The sequence below is a fragment of the Molossus molossus genome, unplaced genomic scaffold (genome assembly GCF_014108415.1).
Source record: "Molossus molossus isolate mMolMol1 unplaced genomic scaffold, mMolMol1.p scaffold_m16_p_10, whole genome shotgun sequence".
NCBI lineage: Eukaryota > Metazoa > Chordata > Mammalia > Chiroptera > Molossidae > Molossus > Molossus molossus.
The window spans coordinates 44,165,584-44,187,180 of record NW_023425345.1 but is presented as its reverse complement, the minus strand read 5'-3'; the positions used below and the strand labels follow the sequence as shown (position 1 = coordinate 44,187,180).

Sequence of the window (21,597 nt, the reverse complement as noted above, 5' to 3'; positions counted from 1 at the left end):
TTAATTTTTTGAGGAAACTCCATACTGTTTCCCACAGTGGCTGAACCAGTCCGCATTCCTACCAAGAGTGCATGAAGGTTCACTTTTCTCCGCATCCTCACCAGAACTTGTTTGTTGATTTGTTGATGGTAGCTGACAGATGTGAAGTGATACCTCATTGTACTCTTACCTTGGCAACAGCATGGATAGACCTAGAGATTACATGCTAAGCAAAATAAGCCAGTCAGAGAAAGACAAATACCATATGATCTCATTTATATCTGGAATCTAATGAACAAAATAAACTGATGAACAAAATAAAACCAGAGGCGTGGAGACATGGAACAGACTGACAGATGTCAGAGGGTGGGGGGGAGGGGGCCGGGGGGACTGGATAAAAGAAGGTGAGGAGATTAACCAAAGAACATATGTGCATAGCCTATGGACACAGACAACAGTGTGGTGATGGGGGGGGGGGAGGGGGCTGGGTGGAGTCGGGCAAAGGTGGTGGGGGAGGATGGGGGACATCTGTAATAGTGTCTACAATAAAAACTACAGGAAAACCACTGATTCTAAAAGTGTCAACAAACTGTTTTAGAATTAATAATAATATAGTTAAAGAAGAATAGAGACCACTTGATTTGAAGACCATTTTTCCTTCTCCCCCTCTCTTTCTTCCTGCCTTCCTTCTCTACCCTGTCTTTTTTTATGTCCATTCACTCATTTCTGTACCCCAATAGTCAAACATGGTCTTCAGCTGATATTATACTTAGGATTCTCTGGACCTAGGAAATCTACTTTCTATGAGGATGATTTTTAAATCCTGCCTTAGTTATCTTAGAAAAGCTGATAGCTATACTGTAAGTCCATACTTAAAGGATTTCTGTCTCATAAGCACATTAATTTATAAAGAAATTTATAATCTATGTTTTTTAAAAATTAAAAACATTTTACCCATGTAGATTATTACTAGACACTACATATAGGGTGAAATATATTATCTAAAATTTTTTAGAATAGATATTTAAGGCTCAATTAAGAGTTTATCAATATTTTCATGGGCCAAACTTGAGTGATGACTTATAGTTTACTAGAGGTAATGCCATCTGTCACATTTCACATGATGGCTTCAAACCATTTATTTGCGCTAATTCCATCAAAGCTTTTTAGATTTTTTTAAAGGAAAGTATTTCAAGTTTTGCATGAGGGTGATCCATCTATCCAGATGTTAGATATTGTGATCAATCAAAAACAAAAGACACTATAATTATAGGCAAGAAGTGTAAGAAACATTTCTTCTGATACATATGTTCAGTTCCTATGGCTTCTTTACTATCCCTGAAAAGTGAAGTTCTACAGCTGACATATTTAAATAGTAAGTGGGAACTTATTAGAAGAAAAATGAGGGATGATTAATCAATTGAATCCTATTTAGAAGCCATTCACAATCTAAAACTTTGTCTTCAGAACTATATATTTTTTTTCTTATTTTCCTCACCAGAGGACAAGCCTTTTATTAATTTATTTTTGTTAGATGTTTCTTTTTTCCCCTTTGACCCCCTCCTCCCCATCTCCCCTATTCACTCTGTCCCCAGCTTTGTTGTAATCAAACTAATATTAAACTTCTTCCTTTGTACCTTGGTACATATTACAAAAGACAATCCTGCAGGTGTTTCCTTATGCCTCCTCGCCATAATTGCAGGGATCACCACAGTTGTACATTTAAAAGAGGTATATAAACCAGATCTTTCTTGGAGATTTTTCCATTGCAAGAGCCAGTCACTAAATTATTTGGTAAAATAATAAAGAGTTACACATTTATAGAGCTGTTTAGTTTTCTAAGTGCATTAATTATTACATGATCTTTTACATATTGTAAACACCTCTACAAAAACAATGAGTTAAGCATTGTTGTACTAGGATTCTAGCTAAGGAAGCTGGAGCTCAGTAAGTCAGGTAATGTTTTCAAGCTCGTGGCCAAGAAAACTTGGAACAGCATGGAATAGCAATTGATATCTTGTTTGTCTAACTTCCGTGTATATACATACATACATACACACACACACACATATATACACACATACATATATATGTATATATACACACACAAACATATTTATACACACATACATTTATATATACATGTATATATGGGGAGTTAGATAATGTATACATGTACATATACACACATACATATGTTTGCATAGATATGTAATTTTTAATCTTAAGTACATATCATTTTAAAAAATCATAGCTTTTCAATTCTCATAAAATAATTCTTTTGGGAGTTAAAAAATCATCTATAATAATACATTTTGCTCCATATATTTTTTAAAGTAATTAACATGAAGGGTGTTTCACATTTAAGCACCTCATTTTTAAAAAAAGTAATTATTGGGTTGCATGAAACAAACTAATATATGCATGCTTGAATATTCAAATTTATTAATCCTGTCAGCAGAGTAAAATATGTGATTGTTGTGAATATTAGATTTAGAACAATTAGTCAATGCTATTGTTAACAAAACTAATAGAAGACACAGTGGAAAAGAAGGACAAATGTTTGCTGATCAAAACTTCACATGACTTCCCGCATACTTATGGGAATTCATTCAAATTTAGACAATGTTACTATTTTTGCTTTTTTTCCTTACTGAGATTCTTTGGTGAAAGCACCCACATTAAACAAGCTGATAATAATTACATTACTTGGGCAACATAATTTACTTTCCTAATTGAAAGTGACACATATTGGAACATGGCCAATTCTTCACATTCAAGCCTCCCAAGGATTTTCTCATGGTGAGTCATTGTACCTACTCCTTCCAGTCTCCCTCCTCTCACCCCCCACCCCCCCCCCGGGCTTTCTCACCTCACTGACATAGATACCGGTGTCTTCCTCATCATCTGTTCGGTAGCAGACTGTCAGGCCCAGCTTCTCTTGACTGCTAACACGACACAACTCGACCTCCTGAGGAAAACCACACGCGACCTTTATCTCAGAGAGAAATCCGACAGCAAAACGGAGGCCTTACATCTGGGTTACCCTGGGATGTTTTCATAATTATTGCCCAACATTTGAAATTAAGTTGTTACCCAAATCAACAAAACTTACCTTCAATGTTTATTTTTGCCATATCCAAGCCGATGTTTTCAATTTCATTGTAAAGTTGAAAATGTGCATTGTTTGCATTAAACCGTAAACTTTAAACTCCTTAAAAATCACACAATAAAGTATAAATAAAATATGCATATGTCAATATGATGGAATCAATAAAATATTTGAGAATGTCAAAGCAAGAGCAAAATATTCATTAAAATATTGAGAGTCACTGTGTTTTTATTTGTATTTTAATTAAACAAAATACAGTTCAAATATAAAAGACTATACTAGATTCTGCCTTAATTTTTCTTTTAAGTTCCATACAGTACAATAAGGTAATAAGCAAGTATTTTGTGTGGCTCAGGTCAAGGTTTCCTATTATTTGGTAGAAGCTCTTGCCCTTGGGATGAAATGGGTTCATCTAGGCTGAAGGAAGAGACATCAGCGGTCATGTGGGCAGAGGCAATGATTCAAAATGTAGCAGTAAATGAACAAGGAAACACATTTACTGAAACACATGGCTAAGGGGCTTGAAATGTCAGTCCTTAGGTAATGTATATTGAATCTATTTCCTGATTTATGTTCAGTAAAATAATAATAAATTTCAGCGTATTTCATTTTTATATAATGAAATTGACTTGTATTACCCTTAAAAGCAGATGACTAGGATAAATTGCATAATTCCAAGGGCTAAAATACAAATTGGTTCCCTCATCATGGAGAACCTGTTCCTATTGGATGGAGAATATAAAGCCCTTTAGTAAATAATCAGATGAGAAAGAACAAAGTAAATATAAATGGAAAGTGAGGTCTAGATTAAGTTTCTAGAACTCAGGCTCCATGGGAATTAAAAATGTGTCTGTCTTGCTTAATGCTCCTCCAGGGTCTAGAGCAGGGATTTACCAAGTGTGGACACTCAGTTGAAGAATGTCCACTTCTACTTCAAAATCTTTCCTAATGCTTACAACTTTCTGTAAAACAATAATGAAGTAGTCTCTCCTCTTTAATTGGAGGTAGATTGTGCATATGTGTATTTGCGTGTGTGTGAATTAAAAGATTTGCAAGTTGATATTAATAAAGTATCCATTTAATTGTCTGTAATCTGAAATAATTACCAGGACTAAATGAAGAAAAATTCACTTTAAGCAAGAGAATGCTTCCCGGTACACTCTGTTATATTTGAAGGAGTATCTTCTCTTTTAATTTTGTATTTCAGTGAAGTCTTTGTCTTTGAATTATAACCATTTATTTTAATGACGTGCTATAAACCATAGGTAAATCCTTAGCAAGGGTAGACTATCATAAGCACCAGTGACCAATAATTTCACAGCTAATATGAAATCAAATAAAATTTAATTCTTCTATCTTGAGACATGTTCTGCAAACTGGTGAAATGTATGAAACAATGGAGAATGACGACTTTCTAATTGGTGAGCAAAAATGCTCTAAATTTCATTACCGTGGTTTAAAAGGGCATGACGCATACTGAACAATAAAGAAAAAAAAGATGAAAAATCTTTCCACCTAAAGGCAGAATCAGAAAAATGACATGATTTGGCAGCAGAAGCACCCCCCCCCCAATGGGGATCAAGCCCACAATCCGGGCATGTGCCCTGGCAGGGTATCGAACTGGGACCTCTCAGTCCATGGGACGATGCTCAATCCACTGAGCCACACCGGCTAGGCGCAAGCAAGGATGTTTTCAAAACTGGCAATTATTAATGCCTCCAGAGGGAAAGAATACTTGACTAAAACTGTAACTTTAGGAAGGATTACAGAAATGAAGTACCCAGTTAAGGAGTAAAGAAACTTGTGATTCCTGGGAGACCTACAAGGAAACCTAAACACTCCATAAAGAACTGAGATTGGGACCTTTAAATTCAAGCAAATGGAGAGCCTTTGTCAAAGCTGAAATCCATCGACTTTTAATGTTCCAATAGCACGGGGTCACCCCTTCCCCGTGGGAAGACATTTGCAGAGGGGAGCATTCTTTTTGTGAGCATTTTTTCTTTCTCAATGCTGTACCCTTGCTTGGTGCTTGTTTAGAACATGCATATCAAAATAGTTTGCAATAAAAAGGAACCAATATATTAAAACAAAAAGGGCAGAATCTACTTGTAAGACTTTAATAACACAAATAAAAGAGCATTTACCCAAGAATCACAGGGGAAAAGAGACTAAGATCCTGAGGTTAAAATAACTTTTCAATGCTGTCATCTTACTGGGCAAAGTGAATGGATGAAACAGGACTTGAAGCTACCTACAGCATATTTGTCTTCAATACCTCCCTTTTAAAGACACTCCACACCCTCACGTTCCCTTTGAGCTTCCTGAAGTTTGTAGGGGCTGCCTGTCTAGGTAGCCAGTGGTATTTCAGGTTTACCACCTTACCAGTCTCATAAAATAAAATCTGGCATTTGGTGTGGTCTTCCATTCTCTCAAAAGTAGCTCTTGAGTCATAAAGGTAATTGATAAGTACGTATTTCTTAAAGGAATCATCATTAAAAATTACTTCAAATGTGGGCCATCCAGGGCTCGATACTACTAAAAAAGACAGAAAATACCAAGCTTTAATTCAAAAGATGAACTTTCTGGTGTCATGATCCCAGACTCTGAAGGAGACTCAAGTCAGGTTCCCTGAATGCCACAAACCACTGAACAGCTGCCCCAAGTGTAGACTTGCAGCTCTTTCTTTGGTCGAGAATGTCCGAGACACTGCACATTTCATAGCCCACATAGAAGCATCCCTTTTAGAATCAAACTTCCTTTAATTTCATGACAAAACAACTTATACACAGCGACCTGTAGAACATTTTGTTTGCAAGAGGCAAAAGCGGCTTTGTGGAGCCTGGTTCTCCGAAAGGAATTCTCGGGCACAGGTTTCGTTTAGCATTCCCTCCACCGGGCACCCAGCCTCCACCTCCTGACGAAACCACCTCCTGGTAACAGAGAGTGCTGTCCCTGACAACTTTCCTACCTTCCCCTCTGTCACTTAGAAGCTGTTTGATGAGAAACATAAAAGTGAAATGCTACCTTCTGCACATTTTCTCCATGGAGACGATTCACAGGCCGGTACAAATCAAAGCCAGGCCCACACGGCCAGCCCTGCTCCCCATCCATAACTCATTCCCGACGGCAGCAGAAGAAGCACCTCACAAGTCTGGGGAAACTACATTCAGTTAGGCTTCAATGCACCATAAGATGCCGTATTTGGGGAATATGTACATAGTCCCTGAAAAAATCAAATCTAATCCTATGAGAAATTGATGATACGGAGACTGAGTGTGAGATTAAAGTTAGTTAGTAACACTTGCTGTGAATCATTCTCCTAATCTCAGAATGACAAGTGGGAATTTACATAAATCGGTTATACTACAGTGCTGGGAAGAAACCAGGAACTTAAAAAATAAAAAAAACCCTACTTTTTTGCTTTCTAGAGAGGACCCTCCTGTGGGAGGAGGAACTGAGGCCTCAAGCTGCTGGCCTTGGCTTTTGAAGCAAATTGTTTCCAAACTCTGAAGAGCACTGGGGTCTGTGCCAAGGTGTTTCCCTGAGCAGGGACATTCAGAGACTGCTGGAGCCCAGGCCTGAAGAAGAGCCAGAGCTCGACGGGATGGTCATGATGTTGATTGACAGCCACGGGAGAGCGGGGTCTACCGTGTTCCTCTCTTTCTTTCCTTTTCATTTGTTTCGTGGGTTCTTATTTCTCAGACAACATATGTACTACTATACCAGTCTAATATTGGCCATATATCATTGTCTTACATTCTGAATGGTTGATTAGTAACTGGAGAAACACCAGTTTCAACACAACATTTATTTAAAAAACAAATTAAGTGGAAAATATAAACATTTAACTCCCACAGGTAAGAGAAGTCGAGATACGCTACGACAGCAATTTTCAACCTCTTTCTCGTGGCATACCTAAATTAACTGCTAAAATTCTGTGGCACTCCAAATAATATATTTTATTTTTTCCCTATCTGGCAAAAAAAAAAATAACAACGAACCCCAGGTATAATCTTGATTCATTCACACCGGAAGAGTAATGCTGTTGTCATTTTTCTGACAGTCTCAGGAAAAAGAGGTCAGTGCCCCTGACTGAATAGTCAGGTATCGCATGTTTGAAAACTTTTTTTGCACACCTTTTGAAAATCACTGTTCTACTGTGAAAATACCGCTTCGATGTCATTATCTTCTGGATAAGGAAAACCAGGTATAAGACTTAGTGGGAAATACATAATAAAACCCCCGAAATACCCAAATTGCTAATACAACACTTCCGGCCATACCCGCCAACTCCAGACACTCACAACTCGTTGCTGCAGCCAGGAACCGAGCCCGCTCACAGGGACACTGGGAAGTGGGAGCAGTGTGGGCAAGGTCTTCACGCCAACATGCTCAGCCCCAACCCCTGCTCCAGTGATTTCTTTTCAATGATACTGATGTGAAATGTGGGAAGTGTGTACTCCCCAACTTCCTATCCTAAGTCACTTTCTGGATTCTTTGGTAAATAAAACTGTGACATTTTTTTCTAGACCTATGTGTCTGTTGCTCATTGTGGGCTCTGAATGGCCTTAGAAAGCCATAAATTACCCATTTTGAATGAATTTTATTTATTTTTTGAATGAATTTTGTACCTTAACACAAAAAAAGAGATAGTAATTCTGTTTATAATTGAGAGAGGGAATGGATTCATGATGCCAGTAATCAATAATCAATGTCATGAATTTTGACCAGGAATAGAAATGGGAAATTTAAAATCCAGGGGAGTGTGATAAGTGGTACCCCAGTGTTGTATTGTTACTTCTGCTATTCCAACTAGAGAATCGGGCCGACTGCATGGGTACCTGCCCTTTCATGGGCTCTGAGCTGGGAGGAAACAAGGGAAACCCCTGTTTACATCAGATAAGGTCATTCTTTTCGGTTTTGGTTCTGTATCTTTTGAGAAAACTGCAGTTGCCTCCAGGTATTAGGATCATGTGGTTTACCTTTGTAGGGATGCAGAAATCCAGGGTTTTTCATATTTGCTGAGTTTTGAACAAACACTAAAATGATCATTTGTTAGCTTACTAATGGCATTGCTAAATATGCACAGTCATTTGTGGCTCGATTTTGTGATTTCTATGTTAGCGCTTGGGGGGGAGGGGCACCCTCCATCAGAATAGTTCAACATGCCATAAGCCGCGTGTAGAATAGGCTATTTTTAAAAATGTCATTTCCATAGTTGCGTTACTTTAAAAATGTGCACCACGAGCACTGCAGCCACTGAGCAGCTCAGCTCCTCCGCATTCCCACTCTGCTCTTCACTAGACTTGAGCCTAATGACCCTTCTGCTTCTCACTATCAGTAATTCTCTCCTGCCCTCTCCTCTCTCCTTGCCCCGCCTGGAATCCGGTTAGTCATAATAATCTGTTATAAAAATCCACAACTCCCTTGTTGTTCCCTTGATGCCTCCACAGTATCACTGAGCAAAAGGCCAATCCATCATGGTCAAGTCCAACGAGTCTCTTCCTGTATTCCTACCTGAGCAGCTGTGTAGTTCTGGAGAGAAATGCACAACCACATGGTCACACTGACTGCTTTCACTGTAGATTCATTATCACAATTCTCAGATGGGCCGTCAGTACTGCCAGACACACACACTATACTTCCCATGCCAGGTTGTACCTCCTTCTTCAATTTTCCAACAGGTCCTGCCCATCTCAGTTGGTGACCTCACCTGAGAGTTCATTGGATACTGGTAGATAATTACCACCTCAACTTTATATTCTTCCTGGCTGGAATTTCACACCTCTTTTCTCTGTTACTGTGCCTTCTCTCCTTCACTCTCAGCGAACCAACCTGTTCCATGCCTCACGTAGAAAAAGCAGCCATGAAATTGAACATAATGCATCTTCCCTCCACTCAGAATATCTGTCTAAATTCATCTGCAGCCACCACATAGTCTGTTCCTCTATTATAATGAAAGAAAAAACAACCACCCCAAAACCAGTTCTATCAAAAGCCAATGCCTCCCCTCATGCTCTATTTATTATTCTTTTTATTATTTTTGAAGAGTTCTTCTCATGGAATTATTCCTTCCATTTCTCTTCTGTTTCTCTTTCCTTGTTAGATCCTTTCCATTGCTATACACCCCCCCCCCAAAAAATTAATAAACCCACTTGGGGTGGGGTAGGAGGAAACCCAATAGAGGTGGTGATCAGCTCCAGGTTGGGGTTGCTGGACAAACCTAAGAAAAGAGCTTTGGAAGAGATAACAAAACTGACTTTGGTGTTCACCAAAACCAAATATCTGAGCAGAGAACACTCTCCATGCAAAGACACAGATCGAAAACAGCATGTTATGTTAAAGGCGCTTCAGTTGTTAGTGACTATGAAGTTCAGGGTCTAAGATTTGGGGCATGGAGGGCAAACAAGGGCCATGCCACAGAAGGATGGCCTCCACATATTGAGTAATTTGGACTCTTTGCAAAATGAAAAGAGGAGTCATTGTAAAGAAAATACAGTCTGATTTGCAGTTTGGAAAGACGGTCTCAGCAGAAGCACAGTGATCTTACTGGCTCTTATACTTATTCTTTAATTCTCTCCTGGGATGGAGCACTGGAGGGGTCCCGGAAGGACAGTGTGATGGGTGGCAAAATCATTGCTTGAAATGAGGGAAGCTGATAGAAGCACGTTACGTAGGTAAGATGTGTGTACACAAGAACAAGATTGAGAAGCTAATGTCTGCTATAATGTGAACCGAATCAGGGTGATGAATACAGGACTGTAGGAGAGAAGGGCTTGAATCGAAATTGTCTTGGTATTCTTTCAACCCTTCACTAAACTTTTGCAAAGAAGTATGGTCCATCTCTGAGAGGCTCAGATACCCACTGTCATTTTGATGGTTCTGCTTTTCACCTGGTCCTGCTATCTATTGTATCTCCAGTCCTGTCTTTTGTAAACTGTCTTTTCTCTGAATTACTGAAAATAGCTTTTTCAAAAGAAAAGTGTTAACAGCATTTCTTTGAGATTAGCTATGTGCTCTCTGCAAAGTAAACAGTCAAGAGGACAGGGTGCCCCTCTGTGCGTTGGAAATCCCTGATTCAATGACTGCACTTCCTGGTGACATTCATCGTCTGGTGTTCGAGCTGGCTATGTTTTCAGTAAAGAAGATTCTATTTACTTTTGGGGTGCTGTTTTAAAGTTCAAAAAAAAATCAAACAAAAAAATCCCCCATCATTTTGAAGAGGTAGCCTTTTATTTGAGAAAGGCAAAATATCCTTTACCTAAATATAAGGATCTATATAGATAATCTGTAGGTACCCTGGGTGGCAAAGTCAATGTTGCAGAGGTATAACAGCAAAATCTAAACTTTCACAAAATGATCCTCAACCATGGTCGAGTAGCTCAGTTGGTTGGACCATGGTCCCGATACACCAAGGTTGTAGGTTTGATTCCTGGTCAGGGCACATATAAGAAGCAATCAATGAATGTATAAATAAGTGGAACTACAAATCAATGTTTCTTTCCCTCCCCCTTCTCCTCCTGCTCCTCCTCCCCCTCCTCTCTAAAAGCAATTTAAAAAATGATACACAAGAGAAACTTCAAGGGAATTTAGTAAACTAGGACTGACACAGGTTATAAATATCAATTTTGGGTGACAAGCTATGGTGGTAAGGGTTTTCATTACTTTATTTAATGGTAATAATGTCATTGGCAGTCATCACTCTGAAATACTGGGAGCCCTGCTAAATGTTTGGCAAAGAAGTTGAGACGCTGCTTACCCCTTGGGATATTTGGGTAGGGCAAAGTGGCAAAAAGGGCAGAATGAAGAGGCAGGGCTGTGGTCTAACATAAACCCAAGAAGGGCTATACTTAGGTTTGGTAGCACTAAAAGACTGCTCCAAGGGGCACAGAGTTTGGGAGAAATATTTACTCTGATTTAGGCTAAAATTTAATGAAAGAAAAGAATGTGGAGCATGTTAGAAAATAAAACTACTTTTTGAAATTGAATGGAGATAGTGATCTAAATGTATCAGATAACATTCCATATATATATATATATATATATATATATATATGTATGTATATATTTATCCTCACCTGAGCACATTTTTCCATTTTTTATTCAGATAGAGTGGGAGGGAGGGAGAGAGAAACATTGACGTGAAAGGGACACATCGAGTGGTTGCCACCCACGCGACCCAACCCGGGCTGGGGACAAACTGGAACTGAGGTACGTGACCTTAGCGGGAACCGAACCCGGGTCTCTCTGGACCACACACAGGTCGACGCTCTCACCGCTGAGCCAAATCAGCCAGGGCAACATTCCATTTATTATGTTTCATGGTGGGTCAGTATATTAATATGCAATGGAATTGTGTGTGTGTGTGTGTGTGTGTGTGAAAAATAGTGTAAGTCTACTATTTTTTTTTTTCACAGTGGGTCAGATTAATTATAAAAGTTACATAGGAACTACACTGTAAAACATTACAAAAAATAAATCTGTGTCCCTCTAAGTGGATCAAACGAAGAAGTCTTTCATATTATTATATTTTACACCTAATACTTAAGACATTGTTTGAAAATGTAATCAAGTAATAAATTAAATTTTTTCTTGCTAGGAAAGGTCATGATATTGCCTGCCTTATTATGATCATCCAAAAATATGGTACTCTGTTCTAGCATCTGATGGTCAGAAAGAATCACTTGATCCATAAATTAAAAAAAAAAAAAAAAGATTCTTGTGTCCCACCCACATCTCCACATTAGTACCACAGTGTAAAATAAATTTCTTTGTAAATACATAGCAATTAATTGTAGGTAACTGGCTGTTTCTGATTCATGCATTATTACATATTTGGAAGGTTCTATATTTTGCCATGGGCCTTGATCCATCCCAAAGTATCCAAAGAATTCATTTGACAGCACAGATTCAAGATTTTTCCTTTTCTGACTCTTCTTTTTTGGAGCTGGCTCTCCTAGTTACTTTTGAAGGCCAGTCTATCAGGATACATGAAACATACTGCATCCTTATTGTACTGGCAATAAAATTCTAATAAGATGCACTAAAACCAATTAGTAGACCTGAGTATCTCCTGATCTGATGAATGAGAACCAAGGGTTCTCATTTATCTGTTTCTGATATTGTACATTGAAATCCAGACTGGGAGACGCCCGAGTTGATGTTGACACAACAGAAATTTGTCAGTCCCCTCAGGACTTCTCTTTATCTGAAAACCACTCAGGAACTTTTCCAGCTCGTGTTATTAGGGAAACATAAAGGGAAGATTAACAAAGCAGCAGAGAAGGGGAAGTAAATAAACCTGTTGACAAGATGAACTTTATTTCCATCAGCTGGTTACTGGAGCAGGAAATACAGGCTTTTCTAATGAGGCTCTGGGCTAATGTTGCAAGTTTTTTATATCATAATGGGGGCTGGGAGCTTTTTCCATGGTCATCATAACAGGCAAGGTACATGCCTTTTAAATAAGTCAAAATCCCGTAAATGTCATAATAATTGTACCCAAATTATTCTTCTCCTCTTCTTTTTCTTGTTTGGTAAAGTAGCACTTACATATAATTAAATGTGTTCACATTACCTCATAGTTATTTCTGATCTAACCAAGGAAACTAAATCCTAAAAATAGATATATTTATAAAATATAACAAAAGGTTAGAAAATGTGGAAGTAAAAACGGTGTTTTACTCAACATTTTTACCTTTTCTTCAAACCCTCAAAATATTCGATGAGGTTTTTTTTGTTTTGTTTTTTTAAATCAAGAAGCAACATATGCATTTTAAGTATGCCTATTCTTAGAAAGGAGAATGTTCATTTAGGGGAGGCATGTACATTGTTAAATACTAGAGCAACTCCCTCAACATGTATATAGCATTATTTAAAGGCATAATTGCATGTCCACACATTTTCTAAATTTGGTCATAGCTCCTTATCTGTGCCCACAGAATTCATAGTTAACAAGGGACTGTAATATTTACCATGGATATTATCTTATCATTGTTCAAAAGTGCAAAATAAGTGATGGTATAATCTTTTGTGAGCTTGTAAATTTTTATAAGAATATAGGCACTTTCACATATGTACAGATTTTTATTCTAGATGGTTTAATTTCCCCAGTGACTAGTGTATAGGTATGTAAATTGTATGTTTGCATAATTGGGATGCCAACCTGTGTCATTTTAAAGGAATCTGAATAGCATTTTATGACATTGGATAGATAATTAAATAAAATAAATGATCAGATGAATTTAAATTTATTTATTTATTAAAATTATTTTATGGCTATTTGCTCAACTACTTTATGTACTGCTGTTTTCTTGAGACTTTGAAGAGTAGGCATGTTTCTCTACTTGTTGTTAATGAGATTAGTCTGATCATTTTGGCCACTTGAAAATTAATTTTAACCATTGCATTATGTATTCTGCAGTCTGGTTTGGTAACTACATACAAAAACATGAATCATCAAAATTAACCTGACATATATCAGCATCTGTTCACTACCACATGATTTATAAAGCAAAGTGTCATAAATGTCCTCAATGTCCACAATATGGGAGTTCTTGAATAAATAAGGGAATAGCTAAACAATGGGATCTAATGACTCTGAAGAACTGTTATAACATGAAAATGATCATGATAAACACTAAATAATAAAGCAGCACACAAGTTTACATATAATCTCTTCCCCTATTTTTAAAACTTATAATCAAAGAAAAATTCCTAGAAGAAAATATGAGTAGTTTGCTCACTTGCTGTTACTTTAATGATGATTCCTTTCTTTTCAAATATTTTCTTTTATTTCCAAACATATTTTCTGTGAGCATTTACTTACTTAGAATCAGGATAATGAGAATCATTTTGAAATACAAATATCAATCATTGAAAAATTCATAATAAATGCTACATATATCATGAGTATAATTTGATTGATTCAGTGGAGGGAGAAAAAACTAAACACAAACATCAAAGAACCACTGTGGGTGAGTCAGAAGCTCAAGAGGCTATGCAGGCCTGTCTCACCTACTCCATGTGCAACAGGAAAGGACTCAATAGAACAGGGTCTTTGGAAAATATGGCAGAGTTATTTTGAGGCCTTATCTAATAAATAAAGAGCAATGTGCAGACAATGAATTCTCAATGCCTGGGAGTCTGCATTCGAAATGTTGTATAGTTTTAAAATAGTATTTTAACTTTATCTAAAGGAGACTGGCTAAACCTCAGTTGTTTTCAAGCCCAAGGTGCAGCCAAGCTTTACAGCTGTGGAGTGCCAGTGCTGTGTTCTTTGTGCTTGTACTGGGGCTAATTACGTGATGAACAGGTCGGACTTCAGGACTCTCCACAAATCTGATCCTGTTCCCAGCCGGGCTGATGATACCACCATTGTGGCATACTGGTTTAAGACTTCAGGATTATCTTGCATTCTCCACCTCTGGCCTTTTACAAATAATTGATTATTGCCTACAAAATTATTCTCTTTTCCCCTTTCTTTCTATTTCGTCTGTTGTTTTATTTACTTTTTATTAAAAAATTGTTTTTTCTTTATGGATTTTAGAGAGACAGGAAGGGAGAGAGAGAGAGAGATAGAAACATCAATGAGAGAGAACACTGATTGGCTGCCTCCTGCATGCCCCTCACTGGGGATCGGGTCCACAACCCAGGCCTGTGCCCTGACCAGGAATCGAACCAGCGACCTCTTGGTATATGGGTCAATGCTCAATCACTGAGCCACACCAGCCGGGTTCCATCTGTTGTTTTATTAGTTTGGCCCTAATTTTCTCTTCTCTATCTTTTCTAACCCCCTTGAATCCATCTGGAATATTACTGTTTGATTAATCTTCTTAATATAAGTTTTAAACACATTATTCTAGGCTCAAAAGCACTAAATGGTTTTGACTTCTTATTGAATTAAGTCCACACTCCTAAAACTGACTCTCCAGGGCTTCTGTAATCTGATCCCAAACAACTTCTTCCCCAACATCTTCTATTCTTCTGCTCACAAATCTGATGACCTGGCCAAACTAGAATAGGAGTCATTCCCCATTCTGTCTTCTTCCTCCTCACAATAATGTATACTACTTCATTTACTATCCCAATTAAAATTCTACCTATATTCAGGGTCTAATAAATTGTGAAGTTTCAAAGGGTAGAGGAAATGTATTCAACTTTGTAGCATACATTTCTAACCAATGTCTACCACAGTGTCTGTATCACCTAGACATGCTCTGTGAGTACACACAAGTCTCTGCATTTCCATTTCAGTACATAGCACACACAAGCTTACTTGTGGAATACAGGGACAGTCCTAGTTTATGGGCCTATAAGGTTTTGCATTGGGATTCAGTTGCATCTGGACATGTGTATAAGATGGGAGTACAGATAGCCTCTTTGTAAAAGAGGGGTATGGTTTAGTTGGTTGGTGCATCGTCCCATACACTGAAAGGTGGTAGGTTTGATTCCTGGTCAGGGCACATATCCAGGTTGTGGGTTTGATCCCGGGTTGGGATACGCACAGAAAGCAATCAATCAATGTTTCTCTCACTCATTGATGTTTCTCTGTGTGTGTCTCTCTCTTAAATCAATTATATATATATGTAATTTTTTAAGGCTTTTAAAAATGAGTCTTCCTAAGAAAAATAAAATTGATACTAAGGAGATAAAGATCTAAGGAATAGGACTCCAAAAATAGGACTTTCATATTGACAGTTGTGTTGTGCTAGGTAGATCCTTTCTGATGAAAACAAACAAACAAATAAAACAAAACTAATGATATGGATAAACTTCTTGTATTGTTTTTAACATATTACTGTGATAACAAAATAATAGGAAACGCTCAGAGAACAAAATAAATGAGTGAGGTTATAATACAGAGAAAAATCAGGAAGCAGATTTTACCATTGAGAGTCTTTACTGATTTAAGTGAAGCTAAGACTCGATGTTCACAATTTCATAGAGCATGAAGAACAGGAGACAAAGCCCAAGGCCCGCCTAGGATGGAGAATCTAATAGGAGACCACAGAAAGAAAGCTGGAAGCCCAAGAGTTATTGAGTTATTATAAGAGTGAACAAGAAATACAATATCTCTGTCCCAGGGCATTGCAAAGAAAATTACCTGTAGTGAATTTTGGCCTTGAGTAAAAGGGGAAAAAGTCTCACCTGGTAATATATAATAATCTCTATGATGTTTGCAGCTCCAATTCATACTACCTGGAGGGGTGGAGGTGGTATCTAAAATAGTTCAAGCTGGTAATTAAACTGAAATAAAATAGTCCTAGGAGACTGATATCACCAGGAGTCTGGGAGAAACAAATGCACACTTTCTGGCTGGACAAACCCAGGCCTCAGAGATAAAGTTAGAATTAAAATGAGTTTTGGGTCAAGTTTTACAAAATATACAAAGAGAAAATGCACCATGAGTTAGATCTAGCAGGAGAAAACGAACAATTAAACAGCATAATTGTAAAGACATTGCAAATATATAAAGGGAGATTTAACATAATGAAAGAAATAGGAGAAAAGATTGCAAGTATGAGTAAAAAGTGAGTATAAAAATAATCAATATGTAAAATGAGAACTTACACAGATAAAAATTATAATAATTGAAACTGAGATTTAATGGATATGTTTAACAGCAGATTAGATGTACCTGAAGACAGAATTAATTATTAGAAGTCAGTGAACTAGAAGACAAATTTGACAAAATTACCTGGAGTGCACAAAGAAATAAAATAATGGAAAACAGAAGTTAAGAAACATGAGGATAAAGGCTGAGAATATTCCAGAACTGATGAAAATCAGTAATTTATTAATTCAGGAATCAGTATCTTTGTGTGTAATATATGTGTATTGTGTCTCGGTAAAGATACAGTAGAGTAATATCTTCATTGTGCTGAGGAAAAAAAAGCATCTGCTGATCTGGAGTTCCATATGTAGAGAAAATATCTTTTTTGAACAAAAATAAAATAAAGATATTTTCATATAAACCAAAAACCAAATTATTTTGCCAATAACAGACTCTCACTAAAGGTAATGAAAAGATGTACTTCAAGTTCAGAAGGCAAACTTTGATGAAGGGTCTGAGATGCAAAGAGGAGGAAGGACAAATAAAATCTAAACAAGTATGGAGTGTATATAACCACTCATACTGTGGACAATGGCTTAAAGAAATAAGATAAGGCCAGAAAAAATTGAACTGTTTAAAAAGGTAACATATAAGTCAGGAGTGGGGTGGTTGGAGTTCAAGTGTTCTTGAGTTCCTGCATTCCTGCTTAGGAGAGGGGAAAGATATTGCTTACTTACAAAATTCATAAACTAAGATTTCTTAGATAAGCACTAAAAGAACAGAACTAGCCTATAACACTTCTAATCCAGTGGAGGTGAAAAATGAATGAGAATAGACAACCAATTCATATAAAAGATAAAAAAGGAGAGAAAAAGAAACAGGAAGGAGAAAGCATAGTATAAGATATTGAAATTAAATCCAAATTTATAAATAATTATAGTACGTGTAAATAGACTAAATGATATAGCTAAAAGGAAAAAATAACAAAGTAGAAATGCAAACAATTACCACCATTTGCACAAAAGAAACACAACCCAGCTGCACAAAAGTATATAAAAATTATTTGTAAAAAGAAGTTACAGAACATTATCAGAAACATAACTGAAACATGTAAAACATAATTCAGAAAGCCTGAAAGTAAAAGATATACTACAAAAGGAAAGTAAAAGATATACTACTAAGAGTAAACTAGTGTAGCTAAATTAGCAGGTAAAACATTGTAGGAGAAAGAACATCACAAGAAATAAAAAGGGTCACTGTATAATTTTTTTAAAGTTTAATTGACCAGGAAGAAATAAACATTCTGGACTTGGGTGAACCTTAAATTGCAGAAACAAAAAAATGATAGAATTAGACAGATAGTAACAGAATTGCTGTTACTATCATGACAATTGATAGGTAAACCAGGTAATATTCATTTAAGTTTATAGAAGATCTGAAAAATATGATTAACAAGCCTGATCTAATGTATAGCTATAGAATAAATGCTGAATACATATATTATTTTTAAGCATGAATTAACCTTTTATGAAAGGGTTCTCCTTAACACAGTAATAGCAAACACAATACATTTAATCTTTGGTATATAAAGACCTCTCATTTTACATACATAAAAGAGGTTAAGTGATTTTCCTCAAGATAACAGAACTAGAAAATGAAAGAGCTGGGATTTGAGAATCTGTGTACCATCTACAATGTAATACTGCAGAAAAAATATGCAGTGCTTAAGAATAAAGCTAATAAAAATATATTTAAACACCTTATGGGGGAAATTATAAAACCAACTACAGGACATTGAAGACCTAGAGAAAAGGAGGGCTGTTCAGGAACGGGGAAAACTGATAGCATAAAGAGTTCATTCTTCTCAAGCTGATGTACCAAGTCAAAATCCCCATGAAATCCTTGTGAACTTGCAAAGTTAATTTTAAAATTTATATGAAATGTGAAGGATAAAGAATATTGAAGGCACTTGTGAAGAAGGATCACTCAGCCTGCTGCGAGACGTCTTACAGAGCTGCGATACAATGTAAGAATGAAGTGTGGCACACAGTTCAACAAGTGGGCGAATGAAACAGAGAAGAAACCAGAAACAGACACTCACATGTACAGAAATTTGATTTGTAATGTAATGAAGTTGTAATTACAGAAAGTGGATTTTCAATGAGTAGGACTAGGGGAACATGTTATCCATGTTGGAAAAAAAATTAACTTGGGCACCAAACTCTGACCATAATAATAATTTAAAAAAGTACTTAGAGTGAATCAAAGATTAAAGGGAAAGAAAAATTTATTTTTAGAATACAAAATAGAATTTTAGAATACAAAATAGAAACTACTTTTAATTGGGCAGGAAGAATGTTTCAAACTAGATATAAAAAGCATAAAGCAGCATAATAATATAGTTGACTGCACTAACATTAGGAAATTTTGTTTTTCATCAGATATCATAAAAAAATGAAAAGACAAATCACAAACTGTGAAAAGATATCTACAACACAGATAAATAAGAATTCAAAGAATCAATAAAAAACAATCAATACAGAAATGAGCAAAACACCTGCAATATTATGCAGAAGAAAATGGAATAGGCCCATAAACATGAGAAGATGCTCAACCTCATTAGTAATCAGGAGAATGAAGCTTTTAAACCACAATTGGATACCATTTCAAAACAACTGAAGAAAATAAAACGTCTAAAAATGCTAAGTGTTTTGGGGGGACATGATGCCCCAGGAGGACCCCCACGAGGTTGGTAGGAGTTAGAACGGGTTCAAGCACTCCCTGCTGGGTAAATGTGCATGTTCTGTGCCAGGAGTTCCCCTCAACAGCTCTAACATGAACTAGTCTACACATAAAAGAATGTTCGCAGCAGCACTGTGATATTGTAAAACTGGGAACAACTCATATACCCAGCAACAAACTATGGCATTTTCATAAACGTTACCAGCAGTGAATATGAGTGAATTACAGCTATATATAACAGCTTGGAACAACTGGGGTCACGGTTTTGAGTAAAGAGTAGAGGTTTCAGAAGAATACATTTGGTATGGTTGTAAGTAGAAACACGGGAAATTAAAAAACACACTTAGGTGACAAAATTATAAAGATAAGCGAGACAATGATAAAAATAAAATCAGGACAGTGGTGACTGCTGTGGGGAAGGTAGGAGACAGGATTAGAGGGGCACACACAGGACCACAATGTCATGGAATGTGTTTTCTCTAGAACTGGGTATTGAGTAGACAGGTATTCATTGATATCTCTGTTGGAAGAAAGGTGGACTTTCAGCCTCGTATTATTCAGACTCTTTTTTGACCTGCATCACAGTCTTATGCCATTGTCCTATGGGTACAATAGAGAAGAAGGAAAATTAAGAGCCATATTTTAGCTCTTTATGACACCAAGAGCACAAAGACAGGCAAGGGTTGCCCTTTCTCCTGGTGCCTTGGAACAGGCTGGTGCGCACCCCGTGATCTGCGCAGCCCCTCTGGCCGGTCAGAAGTGGAGACAGGGAGGGGCATCAGAACATCGGGCCCAGCAGGAAGCATGGTCCTCACACTGGAGGCCAGAGGAAGGGAAAGGTCAGATTTTATGGGGTAGCAGAAAATCAGTTTTGAGAGCTTAGATGAAACATACTCTAAGGATTCCCAGAAGCTTCTGGAAGGATTTTGAGAGGTGATGTGAGGAACCCTAAAAACTATAGAGGAGGATACAGCCAGAAAAATACTGCATGTTACTGTCTGTGTTTCAGTTAAACACAGGCATCTTCTAAGGAAACTGTTATCTGTACACTTATAATGGATAATAGATATTAATATTGAGGGCAGAGGCTTTCTTTCTTAATACAACCTTATACAACATAAAAATAAACACTGCATGAGCAAATGCAAAGACCCAACAGAACTCCTACAACACAACTCATCAGCGCAGATATAAAGGATACCATTTTTAGAGACACAAGAAGGCACGGGACTCTGCGTGGCACGGAAGTGTTGTTCTAATAGTCTTCTAATCCCATGAGGTGTGTCCGAATTGAACTCAGTATCTGATCTGGGTGTGAGAGCAAGGTACCGTGAGAGCAGTGTGTCCATGGATTTTAAAGGGGACAAGGACATGTAATCAAGAGACACAGTAATTTATGCACACATGGAAATCCAGAAACATACACATGGAAACACGCCCCTCCGGGACATATACTCCCCCTACAAGGCTCAGTCCTTTCCAGTTTGTCACGCCTCTGGTATCCAGCACCCCAGGTAGCTGCTCCCTCTGAGTGCTCTGGCTAAAAGGCAGAAATTCTGCGAATTACTCTTATAATGGGCAATGGAGAGGAACAACTGGATGAAATGCAACATAGGAAAAGTCCATTTGAATCCTATAAAATGTTTTCTAATGATGGAGTCTATTAGGTTTTGGAATGATCTCAGCAGAAGAATAAAGCCCGTGTCACAGGAAGGACTAAAATTCTCAATGAAAAAGTGGTTTTAACTGTTAAATGGGCAATGATCTCCAGTAGAAAAAAGGCAGGACCTTTAGAACATTCCAGATTATAACAATCATTGACAACTTGTGTGTGACAGAGAAAACCCTATAATGCACCACCGTGTGCTGGAAGGTAAAACACATTTTTATTTCAGAAATTCATTATTGGTTCCTGGGGGGGGGGGGAAATCCATGTAATCTTCAAAATCTGGGTTCCTAAAGTAAACAGTGTGAGTCAGGATGGTCTAGCAATGAGAAGCAGTGGGTGCCTGGTATAATTAATTTTCTTAACTATTGCAAACATCTCTTTTAAAGAAAATGTTCATTTTAAGAATCTTCAACTTTCCACTGTGAATGGAAGTTTTGTTTATGAGTGTGCCATGGGCAGACCACGGACCTGCTGCTGCTCCTAGACTCTTTCTTTCTTAGATTTTGTGAGCAATGCATTCATGCACATAGATAACCACGG

General features: G+C 37.3%; 1 protein-coding gene across 2 annotated transcripts in view; it reads right to left on the bottom strand.

Annotated features, from left to right (window-relative positions):
* Positions 1-21,597, bottom strand: part of PDZRN4 (PDZ domain containing ring finger 4) — a 342,630-nt gene that overhangs the window by 19,830 nt on the left and 301,203 nt on the right. For both annotated transcript variants that reach the window (XM_036252177.1, XM_036252178.1), the window contains one exon: positions 2,852-2,950. In XM_036252177.1, the coding sequence (XP_036108070.1) occupies positions 2,852-2,950 (99 nt within the window). The remainder of the gene's footprint in view (positions 1-2,851; positions 2,951-21,597) is intronic.